Source organism: Parasteatoda tepidariorum, chromosome 12 (assembly GCF_982258835.1).
Source record: "Parasteatoda tepidariorum strain Cologne lab strain chromosome 12, Ptep-v5.0, whole genome shotgun sequence".
Lineage (NCBI taxonomy): Eukaryota > Metazoa > Arthropoda > Arachnida > Araneae > Theridiidae > Parasteatoda > Parasteatoda tepidariorum.
The window spans coordinates 31,721,385-31,742,960 of record NC_141766.1 but is presented as its reverse complement, the minus strand read 5'-3'; the positions used below and the strand labels follow the sequence as shown (position 1 = coordinate 31,742,960).

Sequence of the window (21,576 nt, the reverse complement as noted above, 5' to 3'; positions counted from 1 at the left end):
TTAAAAATTATTCACAAAAATTCATGTTATCTATTTCAATTTTGAACACACAGATTTAGCTTAATTTTTATAAAAATAATAACATCTGGTCACAGACAAATTTAAATCGATGAAGATTTAGCTATCGATTAACTAAGTAATTTCTACTACCAGGGTACCTTTAGAGTTTGAAACTAATTGTAAAAATAATTAAAATCATTAATAATATTTAAAACTATAATTCAATTTTGCTTGTGTTAATAGTTAAACTTGGAATGATACATTTTCTTGGCATGGATGTTCTCTGAATTGCATGTTTCAAACATATATTACACACAAATTAAGGAAAAGTTCACAGTGCAGACGCATTTTTCTTTTTTTTTTCAACGCATCATGCAAAATTCAATACAGTCATTTCATTTACTTCATTCAAATCAACCAAACACTTAAAAACTGTGCTATTAACCCAGTATGGCACCTAAGCTGCAAAAGGTTAGACAAAGTTGTTTTTAACTCTTCGGCTTTTTCCCACTACCAAAATGAAACCAACCAGATCCTTTTTTTCTAGTAGGTCCTAATTTAGCACCAGTCAAAATAGCAAGTTCAGGATGAATATTGGAAGGAAGGCTTCCACTGCGTGCTTTGGCACTAGGTGAATCAAGGAGAAGTTCAGTAACTGCTACATCTGGATGACATCGACGACCTTTAGCAAACTTAGCTATTTAAATAGAAAAAATTCAAAAATTAAGCTATAAAATGGTGAATAAAAGTTCAAAAAAGTATAAAGTAAATGTATAAGAATTGTTAAAGATTATGACTAAAGTGGAACATGTTTGAGATTTTTTTAGCAAATCATTTATATTTCCAGTTCAATAGGATTAAACAAACATAAATAAAAGAACAAAACATGAAAATAAATATAGAATTAGTGAAAGATAATTATACAATACAGAGATTATAAAAGAAATATAGCAATAAAGAAAATGAAGGAAATAAAAATAAAAATATGACCACCGAAGCTTCGGTGGTCATATTTTTATTTCCTTCGTTTTCTTTATTGCTATATTTATTCTTTCTTTTGAAAATTCTGCTGCTTTTAAGCGCGTTTCTTTCAAAGAATGTTTGTCAATTTAGAATTAAATATTTTGTATTCTTTTACTATTTTATAAAAGAAAGTTATTTTAGGGGGATTGTGAAAAATTGTGCACAGTAAAAAAATAATTAAGACAGTTGTTTCCCTGCTATAATTAAGCATTATCAATATTGTGGTGTCACAAATAATTTCACATTTTGGCAGTAATGATGGATGAAACTAAATTATTGTTAATGCTAAAACTTTATGGCTAGATGTGAAAGGAAAATATTAAACACTTTACGAAAGCACCTTTCTAAATATTACTAAACAATGCTACACATTGTTTAGTGATGATAATTGATATTATTCAAATTCACTTTAATAAAAAGTTAATTTTAAAATTGCTTGAATCATAATTTACACAGATTTTGTCAAAAGTATACTACTTAGGTTTAAAAACTAGCAATTTAATTCTCATAAGCTATTATTGGAACATACACATGACTAGTTATGAGATTACAAAAAAGAACTGCACATGAAATAAATAATAAGAAAAACAAGTGCACTTTAAAAAAAACAGTTCTGTGTTTCGCAAATTAATAAGCTAAAATTATTTTTGTAATTTAAATATGGAAGACTTAGGCAAAAAAACTGACCATGGAAAGTTTTCATTGACAAAATGCAACTTTACAAAAATGAGTTACTGAGTGATTTCCTAATAAGCCACATTGAAAAGTTCAAATTACCAGCATTTAATTTTGATCTTTATCGAACAATAGATTTAATGCTTTCTTATATTAGTTTTGATACTTTTCAAAAAGCGCTTAATAATAAAACATTTAGCAGTGTATTTGTTTTTCAACATCCTTAGAAACTACTAATAAAAAATAATTCAAAAAAATTAGAGGAAAATTATGGATCCACAGAAGAATCTAATCTTTGCAAAGGACAGGGTATCTGCTACATTTTAGATTTTCCAATTCATGACTTTTCATGACTAATTTCATGTATTTTTCATGACTTAACGAAGTTAATGTTTTCTCCAACAAAAGCACAACAATAAATTTAAAAAAGCTTTATAATAACATTAATTGAAATGATAGGTATAGCCAAAACTGTTATACTCTGAATCTTCATATTTATAGATTTTAAATTTAAAAAACAAAGTAAAGAAAGAGGTAAAGCAATGAAATAGCTAAAAAAAAATACAAAAGCAAACAATTTTTTTTCTTCTTTTTTGCAGCAGAATTATATTCTAAAGATACTTCTCTTGTTCATCAGAAAGAAAAGAAATACTCCAGATGTTTCTGCTTTCATTTCGGAATAAAAAAAATTCTGCCTGTGACTGGGTTGCTACAGTTAGAATTTTAAATTGATAAAATTAAAAAAAATAATAAAAATTCTGAAACCACAGAAGTTTATAAGATAATTGCTCTAGAAATGATGTTTTTTCCTTCATTTTTTGAAAGAACACCATAATTTTTAAAGAACAGGATAAAAACATTTTATATTTTAATAAAATATGACTGAGATGGGATTTTGTTACAAATTCAAATATTCAGAACACCATGAAATCGGGGGAGGGGTTGAATTCCATTTTAAAAATTAGAATTTTTGGTGACCTAAATGTATAACTTTCCATGATTTTTTTAAAAAAAAATAGTTAAAATCATGACATTTCATGACAAATTTTGATCAATACCGAAATTCACGACTTTCCATTATTTTTCATGACTTTCCAGGTGCGCGGATACCCTGAAAGGATGTACATGAGGATTACCGCAGAAGGTTAATAGCCACATTAAACAGTACAAGTACTTAAAACAGTATATTTCAGTACAAGTATACTATTTCAGCATATTCAGTAAGTATATTTCAGAACAAAAATATTTGAAAATTGACATTATACCTCTAGGCCTCTTAGGCTTTTGCTTATTTTGGACAGCTAATCTTGCACTACGTTTTGCTTCTTCAGTTACTATAAATGCTGAAAAATTCGAATAACATCAATAAATAAATACTTTAAAAATCAGAAATTTAAAAGAAAATATGGAATTAGTTTGAGCAGTTTTTAGATACTTGATAATAAATCTTTCTTTTCTATTTTTATTTTCCGTATTTCAGAAAATATACATTTCTAAATACATTATCAAGCTAAATAGCAACATTTTTAAAATAACATTTTTTTTTTTAATGATAACTTAGTACCAAGCAGAAAAATTATCCTCTTCCCAATCTCAGCAAATTAAAAAAAAAAGAAATGTGAAATGGAATTTAGAAAATTCTTTAACTCTAGCTTTCCATTTTAAAGGAATTTATAAAACTATGTACCTCTTTTACAGCACACATAGGGGTTAAGCTAATTAGTTTAAAATGACAATATTGTTAAAATCTATCAGGACAATAAGTTACATGATATAAGCAAAATGTATGACTAACATCAAGGAACAAGATTAAAAAAAATAAAAGTGAAAACCTTGAAACATTTCTCTCCTTATGAGGGAAAATCATTTCAGTAAGTTAGAAAGAAACAAATTAGTACTCAAAGGGTTAACTAGTGCAGTTATTAGATTTAACAAATTTCAAAATTCTATCAGCATTTTTAATTTTTTAGTCTCCAAAGTAGATATATTTATCTTATCATGTTTTGCTACACTTTTAAAAGGATTTTGTGCTTAATAACCAGTTAGTTATATGACGAAAGCACACAAAAAATGTTTCACCTTTTTAAGACTCTGCATAATTCACAAGAAGTAATGCTTTTTGGCAAATGATAATCTATTTTCATTACTGCTGTAAGCTTGCAACAGTTATTAATGAATGTTAGGACAGATTTAACATATTTTTTGAAAGCGCTTTTTATGTTAATTCTGAAAATAGCACAAAAATATCCATATGAAGAAATGCAACATCTTTGAAAAATTTAAAAACGTTTGTGATCTAATTTTTCAATATTTAAAAAGTCACTATATCGCAAGGGCAGATAGAAATTTGCAAAAATTGAAAAGTATTCATTAATTTCGATAATTTTCATATAGGTGCAAAAAATCTCACAAAGTTAGCAATTAACAAAAGTTAATAACTTTGAAAATGTTTAAGTTATTTGTCCATTCTAAAGTCCAGATAAATCTTTACAACAAGATATATTTATACATATGTTACAAATGGAAGTACCTCATTGAAATGTGAAGTGTAATGTTAAGTAGCTTATATGCGTTTTTCAGTTGCTTATATATATAATGTGAAAAAAATATAAGATTAACTAAATTTATACCTTGCTTTTCATCATCACTAACTCGTTGCCTTTCAGTTTTAAAAGCACGAATCCATTGTTCTTTCTCTGGTGCAGTTTTAGCATAAAAAAGATACCATTTGTCTTTGTCACGGCAGTAAATTTTCCATGCATTTTTTACAGTTACTGCAAAATGCGAATCTGTAAAAAAATAAATTTATTGTTTAGAAGTAAAAATTGTTGTAGTCAAGTTTCATAGTAATAAAGTTTGTTACAACCAATAAACAATTGAGAAACTTACAGCATAGCTTCAATGAATAACGCATGTATTACATGATTTAACATGTTTTTCAGTATACTATACAAGCAGCAATTTGGAAGTAAATAATTAATTTCATCAGGCCAACAGAAAAAACATTGATTCTTAGAAGTTTCATGCTGTTCCTATGGAACTTAAATAAATTCAGGTATGCTGCCAAGAGTGTACACTTACAGACTAAAGTCTTTAAGTGCTTTCAATTTCTTTAGAAATACTAGAAAAGTTTAGACAAAAGAGCATTTAGAAACTAATGTCTTGCTTAATTATGCACCACACATAAATTTTGTATTCTAAATAGATAGCATATATTAACAAAATGTTTAGAATTCTAAAAATTTCAATTTTTAACATAAGTCTTAAATACTAAAGAAAACATTATTTATTAGAGATTTAAGGACATTTTTGATTGATAAGAAATTTTTTTAAGCATTTGGCGGAATATGAGTATTTGAAGCAATATTTAAATGTTGGGCATACATATAATAAATTATTTTACTGTATAACATTTGGTAGTCAATTGCATTAAGAAATTTATGATCCAATTTTAATATTATCAAAAATTCAGGAATTTAAATAATCTGATTTTATCAATTGTATTAAGAATTTTAATAGTTTTTTAATAAGATACATACATTTTGTAGTGAGGTAGTTAGTAGCAAAAAATGTTAAATTGAAAAAATAAGCATCATTTTAGTCTTGTTCAGACTTAAACTAAACAATTGTTGTAAAGAAATTTTTTTCTGAATGACCAAGTAATAATAATTATTTTTTAACTTTATCAGAAAATTTCATGGAAAAATTAAGCATTTGTCAATTAAGTGTTATATATTGTGCATGTTTTCATTTTGTATTTCATAAGCTGAAGATTTCAAAGATGACCTTATTCACAGAATAAGGAAGGTCAAGAATAAACAAAATTAAAAGAATACAAGTTACTAGAGATTGTTTTTTCCTTTGTACTCATACGTTATTTAATTAATGAATTAATAAAAATGGTTTTTAATAATTTTTTATGCATTAAAATTTAAATGTTGTTAAAATTTAGCTGATGGAAAGTATTGATTTATAGCTTAAATTTAATTATTGAATAACTTGCAGAAATATTTTTCAAAATTACTGAAAAGAAATTTATTTATAAATACATTTTTTAAAATATAATGAATATTTTTTCCTTCAAATTGATAGTTTGAAAGAAATTTTGGAAAACAGTCAAAATTAAGAAAGGGTAAAGTAAACAAAACTAAAGGAATTTTTCAGTAGTTGAATAAGTTAATAGTTTGAGGACCATACTGAAATTACAGATTACTGTCTTGAAAGTATTTTCTATGCAGCATACCTAAGAAGAATGAAAAAAAATATGGATATTTTAAAAAAAAAATCTGAAAATATGAAAGAAAAAATAGTGCAGATTAGCTTCAAGAAACTTAGCAAAAGTTAGACACATTTTTTTTCAGTTGTAATGCTTTACAAAATAAATATAAACATTAAAAAATAATAAATATTTGAAAACATGAGGGGAACCAGATACATCAGATGCAAAGCAATCCAGTATATCTTTCTCATAAGCAACAGTCTTACTGGAAAGGGAAACTAAGTTAAAGCATCCCAGAATCGAGTTTTTGGAACAGATCTGTTGAGCTTTTTGCAAATTAACTCTAAAATATCAAGCACATCTTTTTGTACTGCATCTCACGGAAGAAAAAATTTTTGATTTGTCAATTAATTGTAAAATTACTTAAATATATATATTTCATTTTGGACTTTTTATTTAGAGTCTACTTCATTCAACATATATTTAAATAGAAGAAGTGTATAATATATATGTATGTATGAAAAAGAGCCTTTTCTTTCAAAATCAATATCAAGTTCAAAATGTTGCAAATATAGTGCAAAAAACAGTTGTTTAGCATTTATAATTGAAAATTGACAGAACTTTGTTGAAACAACAGAGAATATTAAATTAAAGTACATTTATAATTTGCAACTAATTTTAGGGAGAGAGTTTCCTACGCAAGATTTAATTAGGTTGTAATACTTCAGCAATAAGTTTCTTAGCATTTGAACTCTTATAAATAGATAAAATAAATTTTACATGTGAGAAAAAATTGCTAATGAGTTAAATATTGGTATGATATTCTGATTTCATCAAAACTTATATGAAATCAATATAAAATATGAAATATGTTAATACAAATTTGAATGTTGAAAGTCTTACAAATGATTGCACATTCTTACACATAAAAAGCATAACTTACATTTACTGTATATAAACACAGTATACATAAAATTAACAAAATGTTACCAGTTACAATTTTTATCTTAGATATTTGAAAACAAATTGAGCCAGGAGAAGGATAAAAAAATACACAATAAATTAATTGAAATTGTTTTTATTTGAGAGATCTTCAGAAAATTTAAATAAAAATCATATAACAAATTTTAGGTACACATTAATAATTGATAAAATAATAAAAACTGAACTTACCCTGAAAACAATTCAAGTCTGAATGACCTGAACATCAGAACATTTCTTCATATACTTAATCAAGATAATTGATTTTAACATAACAGGTATACTTACCTTTTAAGTTATCACACCAGATGGACTTCCATTATTTTTTCAAAAATACAAAATATAATTGAATAAACTTTAAAAACTTTATTGAAATTAAAATACCTTTTCCATCATCCACATCAACAATATCACAGTGATCAAGGTTTAATCTACCCTTGTAAGCATAAGTGTGTCGTTTGAGAAGATCCTAAGAATAGAAAAGAGCACATGATAAAAACGAAGAAGTTAGACAAAAGGCTTCATATTGAAAATTTCTCAGCAACATAACAGATAAATGGCAAATTAATTAGAAAAATTTAGTGTGGCCATTTCAATTGCATTGTTTATTAACTGCAATCAATCTTAATATGGATAACTAACTATATTATCAAATTAGTTAATGCTTGCTAATATAAATCACATCAAAACAACTATCTAGACTTGAAATTTCATTTTGTGCTTTTTCATCTTTTTAAATTCAATAAGCATATCCTAAATTTTCAAAAAGTATAAATAAGAGTAAATAAAATATATTTATATTATTTAAAAATAAAGTTATTTTCTTAACTAAGAAAAGCCTTAAGGAAGGAAAAAATATTAACTTAATATGTTGATGATCATTAGGCAAAAGAAAAATTTACAACAAATGTATTTAAATTTCCTGACTCATTAAGGGGTATTTTCCTCAGAAGAGTGTAGGTTTCCCATAATTTTGAGCATGGATTTCACTGCGGGATATAACTATTATTTTATATTCTTTTGTTAGGCACAGTGAAAAACATGAAAATCTAGAAATAACTTCATTTTATCTTGTCAAAACCATCCAAAAAATCAACACATTATGCTCAATGATAATAAAAAAATCAATCCTATAAATAAATTAAAACATGCATCAACCTTTTAAACAACGAATAACAGATAATTTAGTTATTAAAAAGATTAATAAAGAAAATAAATCTAAATTTAATAACTATGGCAACAATAGTTTAGAATATGAAGTTTTAGAAATGAATTCTGGTTATCTGAAAAACCTGGAACTAAGGTATTTTTGATAAATCAAGGTGCAAGGAAGCAAGTCAAATCTGATAAATGTTTACTAATGCTTTTACAATTTTGGATAACATGTATCTTTTCAGAAATATACTTTTAATATTTAATAAATGATATTGAATATTTTAATATCTATGTAAATCTCTAATAATAAATGAGATAATAATCTTATTATCTTGAACTTATTGTCTTTTGAACTTCATACTTTAATAAAAAAAATAGAATTAATCCAAGATTTTAACACAAGTACACCTTGCTAAAGAGACATTTTAATTATTAGCCAAATTTAATTAAGCGATTATCCAATTTTAGAAACAAAATCAGCAAAACAAAGAAAATATGTTTTCACCTTTTTGCAATATATAAGTTGATGATCAAATATGAATAAATAAATATCACGGGACCATGATGATGATACTCTAGTAACTTCACCACAATGAATCAAAATAGAGCTTGTATCCAGAACATCTGGACCCTAAAAAAAAATATTAATTCAGTACATAAATATTTTAAAAATTAATTGTTGAAAAGAATGATTACTAACTTCCCAGCCTTCAATTGTATTCTGCCATTCAGCTATTCTCTCTAAACATTCCATCCGACGTTTACGCTCATTCACAAGTTCAGCAACTTCTTTCATAGCTGCAAATGCATTTGTTACAGGAATATGATCTGGATGGTTTTCGTCAGTAAATTTGAGAAGTTCTGCCAGCTGCAAAGGGTATTTGCAAATTCTTTGAATAGGAGTTAAGAGAAACCCATCTAAAGAAATGTCAATCATTTCTTGCAGAAGTCGGCAGGCCTATAAAAAGAAAAAATTATAGTAACTGTCAAACTTTAAACGAGCAAATATAATGCATAAACTTAATGTTAAATGATGTACTTACTTCAAAAAAATGTATATATTGTGAATCACAATACAATTCTTGCAATTCACTAACAGCTAATGGATGGTTGTTGCAATACTGGGAATACATTTTAAACTCCTCTTTCTATATTAAATAAATAATAGTGTGCTATATTTATTAATAATATAATTTTTTTAAATGCACTAAATTAAGATTAAAATTTAGATCTAAGAATTTTATAGTATATATTCTAATATTAGCCTTTTGTTCACGGCAGGTACAACTAGCCGATCACAATGACATCATGAAAGCTCCATAAGCAAAGACTTAAGTAAACATCATTTATTAACATATATAACACTTAACTTACATAGCTCTAAAAGTTTTGCATAGCATTCTGCATCATTAAATAATCTTTACCAATTAAATAACATTAATTGCTTTTAAAGCAAAAAAAAAAGCAAAAGACTTTGCACAATATAAGCAAAAGGTATGAAACAATACAGTAAAAAGGGTTTTTTCTTATAAATGGAATGTTAGGGTTGCTAAAGATATAAATTACATAATATTTAATTTTCTAAGGTATTTGCATTTTTACTTTAATTTTAATTAGAATAAAATTTAATTTTATAATATAAGTAATTAAAAAATGCTTTGGTTAAGAAACTGTTACATTCTAAGATTAAGAAAGAAGAAGAGAGGTCAGTTTTGAAAGATAAAAATGAGCAAAAAATATAATCTTTATCAAAGCAGCAACATATTCAGAGACCAGCAATCTCCAGACAATAAACAACATCAACAATTTCAGTTCAAAGATACCAATAGGTTCAAGATACTAATGTTGTTAAGCACAGGAGACTTAGCTTAAAAAATATGACTATAATATTTTCTTTTCTGATATTTTCAGTGTTCAAATTAGTATATTTTGACAACCTCATTGACCAAAATGAAAGAAAGCGTAAATGAAGCAAAAAAGAACAGCACAAAAGTAGAGAGTTTAGAACAGGAAATCCTTAAGGGGATTAAGTTCAACATGTAAAAGGGAAGCATGACGTTTCAAGGATTGATGCTTAACTGTAAAAAATTATTCTTGTCTTTGAAAATAAAATACGTCCCCATGTGCAGTCAGTTTTACTAAAAACTGCATTATTCCTCAATTTGTTTGGTACCACTTAAATAGACGATAATAATAAAACATAACAATTATCTCAATAGTTGTTTCTTATCCAAGCATCTTTGCAGTTTTTTTTTTCAGGCATAACATGATATCTTTTGATTCTCTCTTCAAAGGCTTCTGCTTTATTCTTTCTTGTTTATTCTTTCTTATTTTTCTAACAGTTCCAGTGAATACAGCAACACTACCTTAAATATTAAATGTTATTAAAGAAAACCAATCAGATCGAAAAAGATTACGGCACCTCTATTTGTCTTCTTTTTAAGAACAATGCTCTTGAAAAGACTAAACAAGTAAAAGTTTCTAATAAAAATTATGACAGGAAAAGAAAATTATTAAGAGCTTTTGCATTTCTGTATTCCAATTAAGCATTGCAATATTTTGAATACACTCTGTAAAAAACATGGGCTATAATGTCTGTCCACATAAAATAAATGCATAGAAATTAAAATTATTTTAGTGATAACAAAGCTCAAGAAAGCTACTAGACCACTTAATACAATACTCACATGGTTTAGAAAGCAATTTCCTATTTGGCTTAAATGTGGAGCATCATTATCTAAACAATTTTCCAGTTGTTTTAAAAATTCACTTTGAAAATTATAAATTTCTTGTATGTTTCCAAATACTGTTTCTATCCTTTCTTTGCTGAACATATCTGGTCGTCTTTGAACTTGCTTTAAATAACCCTAGGTAAAAGAGAAGAAATTAAGAACACCTTAAGATTTCTCATAAAATTTATTTTATTAACCCGCACAAAGTAAAAGTGACTGATGCAGAAAAACACTTACTATTTATAAAGAAACATGTAAAAATAAAAATAATAAAAATTTATATTCTCTTATTTAGAACTGTGCGAGTTCATTGGTTATGGCACTGAACTGTCATTGTCAAGCACTGGGGTATGATCCTCAGTGGTGGCTTAAAGCCCAATAAGCTACAAATTGACGGGCACCAGCTTGTCTGGAAAGGCAGTTTATGCACAATGCTGACTACATTACCACCATCATGACATTGGTCACAAAACTGATGAGCCTTAACACCCTAAATGATATGTTGCAGAAATGTTTTACAACATATAAATAAGTATATATTTTTATATCGGGTAATTTCTAAGAACCCCGTTTTTGTTTTCGCCTCAGAAATCATTAACATTTTTAACTGTTTATTTTTATCTTTTAATGTTTTTTAACCAATGTTTATTTTTATTTTCAATTTTTAAGTTTTTCAATGAAATGATACATAACTGCTATTTATGCAATGAAGATGTCAAAGCTGATGTCATTTGAAGGTTGCTTACTTTTAACTAGGCATCAAATAATCAATATTTGTTAATAATAATGAGATATTTTCTAAGTAACATAGCTATAGAAATGAAATAACCACTCGCCATCTGTCATGTGGCGAGTCAACAAAGAAAGTGGTAATTTAAATTAAATAAACAACCGGTCACTCGTTAATCAATTTTCTCTTTAACTTTTTGAAAATCGTTTAATGATAAAAGTAAATCAATGCAGAAAGAAACTCGGAAAAACATAATTTTAATTACGATGCCCAATGTCTACATTTAATATTTTTAAATAAAGCTCATAAATATTTTTAAATAAAGTTCTTAAAAGTCAGCACGTTAAACTAAATTTTGTCACATTTATATTATTTTTATAATTGAATTAACTTCTTATAGCCAGATTATATCTAATAGTAATTTTAAAAAAAAATTATTCAAGCAAAAAACAAGTTTGTAGAAAGCGGCTGTTAAATGAAAAGGACATATCGATATCAGTCACAGACTCATTAGGTTTGAGGAATAAGTGGCTACTAACTAAAAATTCAAATTTTCAGGTCTAGCCCGCTGTTATTAGCAATGAGAACATGCAATTAAAGAAAGGCAAATAATGTAATTCATTCATGAAGGAAAGAAGTTATTACATTTTTCAAATCATGTAATAAGGTTTCAGTGAATAAAACTGAAAAAAGATGTTACCTAACTTTAAGTCCAAGGAAAGAGTTAATACTTTTTAAATTCTGTAATTGTAATGTCAATAGCTTCTCAAACATTATCTATTTTAAAAACAATGAAAAATGTTTTAAATTAATTTTGTGAACACAGTTTTAACAAAGTGGATTAATTGAAAATGTTTGATTTTCGCATTAAATAATCCCTTTTCATTGACAGAATTCTTTTTTTTCTTTTTCTTTTTTGGAATCACAAACATGTTTAGTACCTGTTTTTTTAAATGGAGAAAAAATTTTATTTTATTAAGTACTATATTGGGTGTTCAAAATAACATTGTATTCATGGAATGGTAAATGAGACTGACTTTATGTATCATGCATTTTAATGAAAGGGACATTGTAAAGGAAAGTCATAGTAAAAAGAGTAGACTGTATATAAATGGTTTTTACTTCTTCACTCTATGCCAATTTATTTATGAAACTATTTCCTTTTTTTTTAGAGAATAAAATTAGTTAATGTTTGTGATTTGGAGCTTTTCTTAGAACTTACTTTATCATTTAATACAGTCAAGCATATTTAAATCTAACTAAATACACTTACTTCAACAACATCTTTTAAATGCTTAACATAATCTCTCTCAGTAGCAACTATTTCTTGAACAATATTTGCTCTAACTTGTTCCCAGCTTAGATTATTCATGCTGACCTTGCTTGGGGAGTAAGGAATTTCTTCAGTAGTTTGACCATTATAATGCAGTGCAGGCCCCCTGTGGCTTACATATAGCTAAATTACAAAAATACAAAATTTTTTTTTAAAAAAATTGATTCTTTTTAAAAGAAAAAAAAAGCACATTAAATTAGTTTTCAAACAAATAATGTAGTTTTAAAGTGCGAAAAACAATCTTGGTTAAATAAAATTAATCTCTCGTAAAATGTATTATTTAATAGCCAAGCTCAATTGAAAATGAAAAACAATAAAAAAAACCTAAAACTAAATTAACTGCATAATATAAAAAATAAAAAATAATAACATTGAAATAATAAAAAAAAATACTTGAGAAAAAAATGAGGTTATAAGCATTAATTTATTTTATATTATAGATGATAACAACAATTAATGTAAAATAATATTCTTTTATATAGCAGTTGTCAAATTAAAACTTCATTCAGATAATCATACAAATTTTAAATTATAGAATAAAAAGATCAATGAAAGAATTAAATATAAGTCTAAGTATTGCTGTTGAAACAAACACTAATTTATTACAAGATCTTGGTTATAACTCAAGCGTCATTTAAAGTTACTATACCTAATTCAGCACATTCAAAAGGTTTTTATTTAAATTTTTTTGAAACGTTAAATAGAAAAGAAAATATTCATTACTCTGACAAAAGCAGATGGAAACCATCCTCCCTGACCATCCTTTATACCCCACCACCAATCTTGATCACTTGTATCAGTAACCTCTAAGACATCACCAGCTTGGAAAGGCAGCTCTTCAGTGTCAATTGTTTCATGATCCCACAAGGCTTCTGCATACATAGCACTTTCTCCTGATAACTATTTATAATATAAAACATATGTCAGTGTTAGTGAAACAATAATTTAATAATAATGCAATACACTATTATTTCAAAATTGAATGTTATGCATCTTATAAAAATAATAAGAACCAAACTTGCAGATTTAGAAATTAAAGTATGAAAAGTAGGAAAAGCATATGCATACTCCATAGTAATTTTTTATGCTATAAATATTTCATTACTTAATTAATTTACTAGAATTCCATAAATAGCAACACGTATCAAGCCATTTGTTAATAATGCAGTCTTCTTATTTTGAAGTATGACTCAGAAATAGTTTTTTGTAATGCCAATACTTTCATAATTATGCTAGAGTTTAAGAAATATTTTGCTGTACACAACTGAAAAAGTATACTTGGATACAGTTCTTAAATATATGTAAAAAAAATTTACCAATTGCATTAATATTTACATACATATTGATATTTACATACATAATACTTAAAATGAAGAGATAACTTTTGAAAGTTTCAATACTATACATAAATATACTCTGAGCAAACTTAATCATAAATATGAAATACACAGGAAAATAATGAATTTTAAAAACGGAAATGCTTACTTCCCAACAAGTATTTGACCGGCGTGTAGGACTACAGCAGTAACTATGATATATATCACTCTCAGATGAGACTTCATCATCTGAAGATAAGCTACTCTTTTGGAAAGTTTCATGTTCAGCTGAACCTTTTATAAAAAGGAAAAGAAGTTTTCTTACTTATCAAAAATATAACTTTTGTCTAACCTTGTTAATGTGAACTCAAAAGGGTACAGAAAATTTTTTGATATTAAAAGCAGTTCATATTAATAGTCCAGACATTATTTTATTAATCATACAATACAAAAACATTGTGTATTAACTATACAAAACATATATTTTCTAAACATAAATTACTAATTTGAATGAGCAAAACGATGATGTACATTCTATTTTATTTAATGCTTACAGAAATCATTTCCTTCATTCAAGACTTCATTTTTCCTTTTATAGTTAACATTTTATTGTTTATATCATTTATAATTTCTATACTTTTATAACAAATACCATGGTTACTTTAGAAGTTAATAAAGATTATTAACTTACAATCAAAAATTAATGTGTCTGAAAAGTATAGAAAAAGTCACATATTTCAAGAAATTCACATTGGATCAGAAATCTCTGCTCGAAAAATGCATTTAATGCTATCACAATAGACCTCCAATCCCAATCTCACCCCCAAATATGACCCCACTTGATTTTAAGATTTAAGAATTGAAGCATATTTCCAATTGTTTGACTGTTCTTATAATTTTTGGACATCCATGCATATAAGATCAAAAATACTTTATTTTATATGTTTTCTATCATTTTCGAATAGCAGATTTTTTTTTTAAAAAAGTAAGTCACTCAAATAAAAGTAACTGTTTTCATTTTAATAATTAGAGGGGACAACAAATAAAATAATCCCTAATCCAGTCAATTTTTTTCTTATTTATAAATGTTTTCCAAAAGTTGAACCGAATTTTTATTTTGAGGTACAAAGCAAAAAAATAGCCATAAATTTTTTAGGGAAAAAATGCTGATCACATTATTCTACTAAACGAATTTAATAAAAAATGGTATATTTTATCTCCATGCATATTAATCTACATCCAGATAGACAGAGAAAGAAAGAGAGATATGGGATATCAATTTCTCAGAATAACCTGTGAGAGTAAGCAAGAAATTACTATCCTGGTTGATACATTCATGCTTAGTTTGGAGTTATCTCTTCAGTGGCAAAATAAATCTCCCTTCATATTAAAAGAAGAAGAAAAAGACATATTTCTGAACAAGAAGGTATGTTCAGTCAAAATCCAAGATTGATTCATCTATTTTATTCTACAGCTGTAATGATACATGAAACTATAACAAAGCAAACAAAATACTTTTTTAGAAATTACAATTTTCATTGATTTACGGTTTCCTTCACCTGAAGAGTAAAATTTACAAATCATGTTAAAAGCAAATTTTTATGTAATTAATATGTAATCTAGGTATGTTCAATCTTTTTTCTTTTTTGCTTCTAGAAAAGTTACTTCTGAATTTATTTTAAATTTGAGGGAACTCTAAGCTCAGAATTTAAAGGAAGTAGTACTTGTATTTATTGTTTAGGATATTCAAATAGGTTCCTTTATTAAAGAAAATTTTTAAAAAGTCATAATTTTTTTAGTATTTCACAACTAACTGGGAAATTGTTCACCAGCACATACTAAGTAATAATAGTACAAAGATTAATATATGTTGAAAAATTAATTGAAATTGGAATAAAATGTTAGCAGTAAGATTATAAACTATGAACTACCATGCGTAGATTCTTTAAGACTGTGCATTGATCCTGACATTTCAAGCTCAACTGGTTGACTAATTGAACGGCGTAAGCGGTATCTACCTTTGTGACGACACATTAATAATCGAGAATGAACTCTACAAAGTTTCACAGGATTAGATCTCCATATCTGAAAAAGAAATGAAATAATAAATAACAGATTTAAGATAACATGTTTAAAAATTAAATATGAAAATTATCCATTACCTGATCAAGACTAGTAATTGTTTTTTGGTGGTCTTCTAAATTCACAGCATTGGAATTGGCATTTAAAATAACTTCATTTTTGTGATCCTAGAAATCCATAATACGAAAATATAAAAACAGTATCTTTTTCTGTTTTGGATCAAACCAGAAACAAGATCAGAACATAAAATATGTTTCCCTTTTTACAAATTATTAACTACTTTTAAAGATAACTCTTAAAAGATATATGCTGCTATAGGTATCTGTTATGAAAGCTATTATGGAAAAAAGACAGGGTTCTAAATGTGCAGCAGACTTTAACATACTTTTGAACACAAAATTTTGGGCGTGTTTATAGTTTCACTAGGTATCTTCATCCACTAAGCCTTCTGAATGTAAGCACTAATTGCATGTAACATTTCTTAAGAAAGAATACCAGTAATATTTAAAAAAAAATTATTTTACCATTGTTCTGCTATACTAACAATAAAAGACATCAAATACTAACAATCAAAACTTATATAAGTTTAAACTTATATAAAGAAGAAAGATTTAATATGTTTTAAATGAAAGTGTATCAGCCAGGAAAAGCCTTAAAAAATTTACTGTTTATTCAATTTTTAAACATTTATGTAAGCACCATATATCCTGGTGTATAAGTTGAATGGTTGAATAAGTTAACCTCTTATTTTTGATTATGAGATAGCAAATTTTTGATATGTCAGGGGTATAAGTGGATAGTTGACAAAGTCAAATAAAAAAGCCTCTAACATTATAAATCATAAAAAAGAAAAGGCTAAATCTGCAAAATTTTTTCAAGTTAAAAATATTTCACATTGTTGTCTTTGGATATGATACACTAGCCCTGAATCTGACACAGATGAAGCTCTATAATCATTAAATTTGTATATTTAAGGTATGTTTTAAAAGTTTTCATTGTGTTAGATTTTTTGAAATACTCTAGAATAAATTATCTTAATATTTCTAATTTTTAATTTCTTTTTGAACATTATTTAAAGTATTGTTTTATATGAAAAAAAATTTGTGTCAAGAAAATATGTTAGAAAAAATGAAAACTTAAAAGCAAATAACATATTAAAAATAGTTTTGAAAGAGGTAAAGTTATAGAGCTATTCACATTGTTCATTTCCTGGTTTATAATGCATTGATATTTTATGAACGTACTTCCGCCTTTATTACTTGTGTATAACCCCCCCCCCCCAGAATCGAAAAATTTTGAGGTTTAAAGAGTCAACTTACACGCCGGGATACATGATAAGCTATGTCAAAACTATTAAACATAAGTAATAAAATAATTGTACTTACAGAAAATTTTGTGCAATTAGTTTCAGGAGAAGGTGAATCTACTGTTGATAAAGGCTGTTGAATATCTTTAAATTTAGGTGAATAGTCTGAGGTGGATGCAGTTCTTTTTCTTAAAATATTTGCATCACTTCCAGCAAATTGAGGCTATAAAAATAAATAAATACATTATTTTTCTATAGTAAACTTTCATTATAGAAATTAAAACGTGTTAGAATGCTTCTTGGGTTTTTATCACTTTGAACATTAAAAAGAACAATAGGGAAGCAGATTTAAATGCAATTATTGTATAGGAAAACGGAAAATTTTTACAGGTTTAACTCTTATAACAAACAATTTTTCAAAATAATTTTAAATAATCTAATTGATCTTGCACACATGAAATTTTTATATTTTTAAATCTAACACTAAACAAGATATGAAGATACACTAAACAAGATATGAAAATCTATGATTGAACAGTTAAAAGAAAAATAAATTATCCAAACAAAAATTAAAAACCATTTTTTATGAAGGAATGTAACTAGTTACTACAGTCGATAGTAAAAGGGGTAGTAAGGAGGGGGGGGGGAGAGTTTATAAGAATAAAATTTTTTAAACACATCAATTATTCACATATTCCAATGAATTGAATAACCAGCAAATAAAATCTTCAATTAAAAAATATAAAAATAAAATAAATATACAAAGACTGCAAAACAAAGCTTTTATTTTACATTTTTCAAATAAAGAGATGTTAGGTTACAAAGAACTAACTCATCACTATGTTAAGTGACGACTTTTGTTAAACTTACCATTTTATATGATTTATTAATGCTTGACTTATTAGAATCAAAAATGTTATCAACACTATCATAAAAAAAGCTTCTTCGCCAGTCTTGCTTTTTTTTGCCTTTTATTCTACAATTAGAAATGTTAGCAGATTGCTTTTTCAAATGCTCAGAAGAATTGATCTTTTTCTGCAAATCAGTTTGTGGCACATTAATATCACATGTTTTACCAGACTGAACTGATGGATTTGAAAAGTCTTTGTTGCTGATTTCTTTGCTATTTGAATCATGTAAGTAGCTTTGAAAGTTTGGAATGGGTTCTTGAGTTAAAACTGGCGATTGGCAAGGTGATTTATTTGAATTATTTGATACTAAATCTGTTTTCTTTTTAAACCGCACAGCAAAACTTTTTCGAAATTTTTTCAACAAACTATCTGCAGGAGAAAGTTGAGAGATAGAGGTATGCAAAGAAGAGTTTCTAGAATTCAGAGCACCAGATGGTTCAGATAATTCAGAGAGTTGATCAATGTTATTCAATGCTGGATGAGAGATACTGTCCACGCTGCTTTGCTCAATCAAATTCGTCCCACTAATACTTGTTTCAATTTCGTCAATATCGTAAAATTGGGATTTTGGACGTTTTTTCAACTCTACATTTTTTTCACTTTTTCTTAAAAATTTATCATAGACTTCAGATGTGCTTTTCCCTTTTGAACTTCTTTCTGCTCGAGAAATATTTTTGTTTCGTAATCTAAGAATGGATGAAGTTTTGTTTTTGTTCATCGGTGTAGATGATTTGTTTTGTGAATTTAATGGAGAATTTTCAAAAGGTATAAATTCATCTACCATATTTTGCTCATTGTTGCTATCTAACTCGTCCAAAACTGGGTTATTGCCTAAACCCATTGTGTTGGAGTTCGAAAAAAATTCTTGATCAACATTTAAGGCACTTTCTTGGACACCTGGTTTGTTCTGATCAGGCGGAACCTTCTTTTCTGGTTTCTGTAAAAGAAAAATATGGAAATGTTAATCAACATTTTCATGTCTAAATTTTATAAATTTTTTTTAAATAAAATAAGTTTTTTTGGCAGGATATTTTTAGTAATTTTCTAGTTGATTCTGCAATTTTTTACTATTATTGTACAAAATATTTTTTTGTTAAAAAAAAAACACTTTGGTTTGAGTTGTATTTTGTGCTTACACATGAAGAAACATTATAAAAAAAAGTCACATCATATCATCAATCATCACGCCACACATAAAAAAGAAATCGCATCAAAACAGATTCTCTATTTTCCAAGATTAACAAAATTCGCAAAATTTAACAAATTTACAAAATTTAAAAATTAACAAAATTTAACAAAAATTCGCAAATTTATATGTTTATCAATGTAAGCAAGATAATAAAAAAATGACATTATGGATTTTCCTTAAGACATAAAAACTAATGTAAACAAAATAAATCTGGCATTACTCAGTTAATTTATTCATAAAGCAAAACATTAAGTTATACTATAAAATTATTATTATAAAGAATAGTATACATTAAAAAAAAAGGATGTCTTTATAAAAAAAAGAAACAAAATTTTATATTCTTTATCACCAGCAGATACCCAAACACAATTTGTTTATCATTTGATAAGTGATAAGAAGATAGATTTTCAATTAATAATTGCGTTTTTTTCTTGCCTTCATTAAGTATGCACTACAGGGTTATGTATGAAATAACATATTAGTTCTAAAATAAGAATAATAATAAAAACGGTTTCTACAGTTTTGATACGCCCACGTTAGTCAAATATTTTTTTTTATTTTTAAGACTGTTGAGTATAAATCTGGCTTGCAGGCACAAATCATGAATTTTGGGCATTGTTTATTAGTTAACTGATAAGCTGAATGCCCGATAGCAGAATTTACGAAGTTAATCTGCAGAATATCTTTATGATTTGCAGCATTATCTTCATTTGTCTGCTACTTCAATGCAGTCAAAGATAATAATTGTAAAAATTCAACTTAATCTAACATGTACTATGTAGCAAAATTTATAAATGTGAGGTCGTTCAAAATTATACATAAAGACAGTATGTTGTTTAAATTTAAGTTGAATTTTATACATTGATACTAAAAACAAAATAGAATAAATTCCTATACTGTTAAGCTTGTAATCCTAAACTGTTAGCAGAAAAAAAAAAAAAAACATTATGTTCTTTGCGATGTTCTCTCAATTGAGCTTTTTAATTTTTATGAGAAACAAGCTTAGAGATGTTTTAAAAACGAGTCTCAGCAATTTCCCCTTATTTGTTTGCTTTTTAAAATTAAAAGTTAAGATGAAAAAGAATCTGCAGATCCTGCTGCGCCCTCTGTTGTGGGTTTCTGCTACCAAGACTATATGAGTAGCAAGTAGAAAAAAAATGGATTATTAATAAGTATAATCAACAACTTAGAACTATCATTAAACTGGATAATCATAATGAAAATACTTTTTCAACCAATTATAAATTTTAAGAAGCAATCTAATTCCAAGATATTTTGATTACCAGTGAGATTTTGCGTGGGCAATCAAGTCATTGGAAATTTTTGTAAAGTGAAAAATTCGAACATTTTTCTACAAAGGTTATTTTTAAATATTAAATACAACTAAAAAACATCGTAAACATCGATCTGTTAAGCATTTTTCTAATCTGCAACACAGGTAAAACTGAAAGAAAACTAAAAGATTAAAAAAGCTGAGAAAATAAGCTATTAGATGTTTTGCTTGTAGATGTGTAATTCTATTTCATAAATGGTTTGAAGATAATGATGCAAAGAAGATTATATAAGAGATTGTCTATGGTTAGTTGAAGGGTGAGTTAAGCCGCTCATTTAAATTTAGAAGAGTAACACTGACACAAAAACTCTGTTTTAGCTTCAAGGAAGAAATGAAACAAAGTCACACTAGAATAAACATAATCGTTTAAATAATCGATAGAATAAAATCAAGAAGTTTAGAATAAAATCAAACAGGCAAAGTTGTATAATTGTTAGTTGAAATATAGTATAAAGCAGCAGTCCCAAAATAGTGTTCCGTGGAAAGTTCACTAAGGTTCCGTGAGTTAGGACTTACCTGACTTATTTAATCTTAATATTGTTTTTATAAAATTATTTATGCAAAATTGCAATAAAATTCAAATAGAAATTT

General features: G+C 26.5%; 1 protein-coding gene across 1 annotated transcript in view; it reads right to left on the bottom strand.

The window, feature by feature from the left end:
* Nucleotides 1-347: 347 nt before the first annotated feature.
* RhoGEF3 (Rho guanine nucleotide exchange factor 3) overlaps nt 348-21,576 on the bottom strand; it is a 134,201-nt gene continuing 112,972 nt past the window's right edge. The window contains exons 2-15 of the mRNA XM_087155808.1: nt 17,632-17,775; nt 16,327-16,413; nt 16,096-16,249; nt 14,334-14,458; nt 13,572-13,748; nt 12,789-12,971; nt 10,741-10,920; nt 9,097-9,201; nt 8,754-9,011; nt 8,559-8,684; nt 7,283-7,367; nt 4,329-4,487; nt 2,964-3,041; nt 348-697 (exon numbers count right to left, since the gene is read on the bottom strand). Coding sequence (XP_087011934.1) covers nt 489-697; nt 2,964-3,041; nt 4,329-4,487; nt 7,283-7,367; nt 8,559-8,684; nt 8,754-9,011; nt 9,097-9,201; nt 10,741-10,920; nt 12,789-12,971; nt 13,572-13,748; nt 14,334-14,458; nt 16,096-16,249; nt 16,327-16,413; nt 17,632-17,775 — 2,070 coding nt within the window. The 3' untranslated portion in view covers nt 348-488. The remainder of the gene's footprint in view (nt 698-2,963; nt 3,042-4,328; nt 4,488-7,282; nt 7,368-8,558; nt 8,685-8,753; nt 9,012-9,096; nt 9,202-10,740; nt 10,921-12,788; nt 12,972-13,571; nt 13,749-14,333; nt 14,459-16,095; nt 16,250-16,326; nt 16,414-17,631; nt 17,776-21,576) is intronic.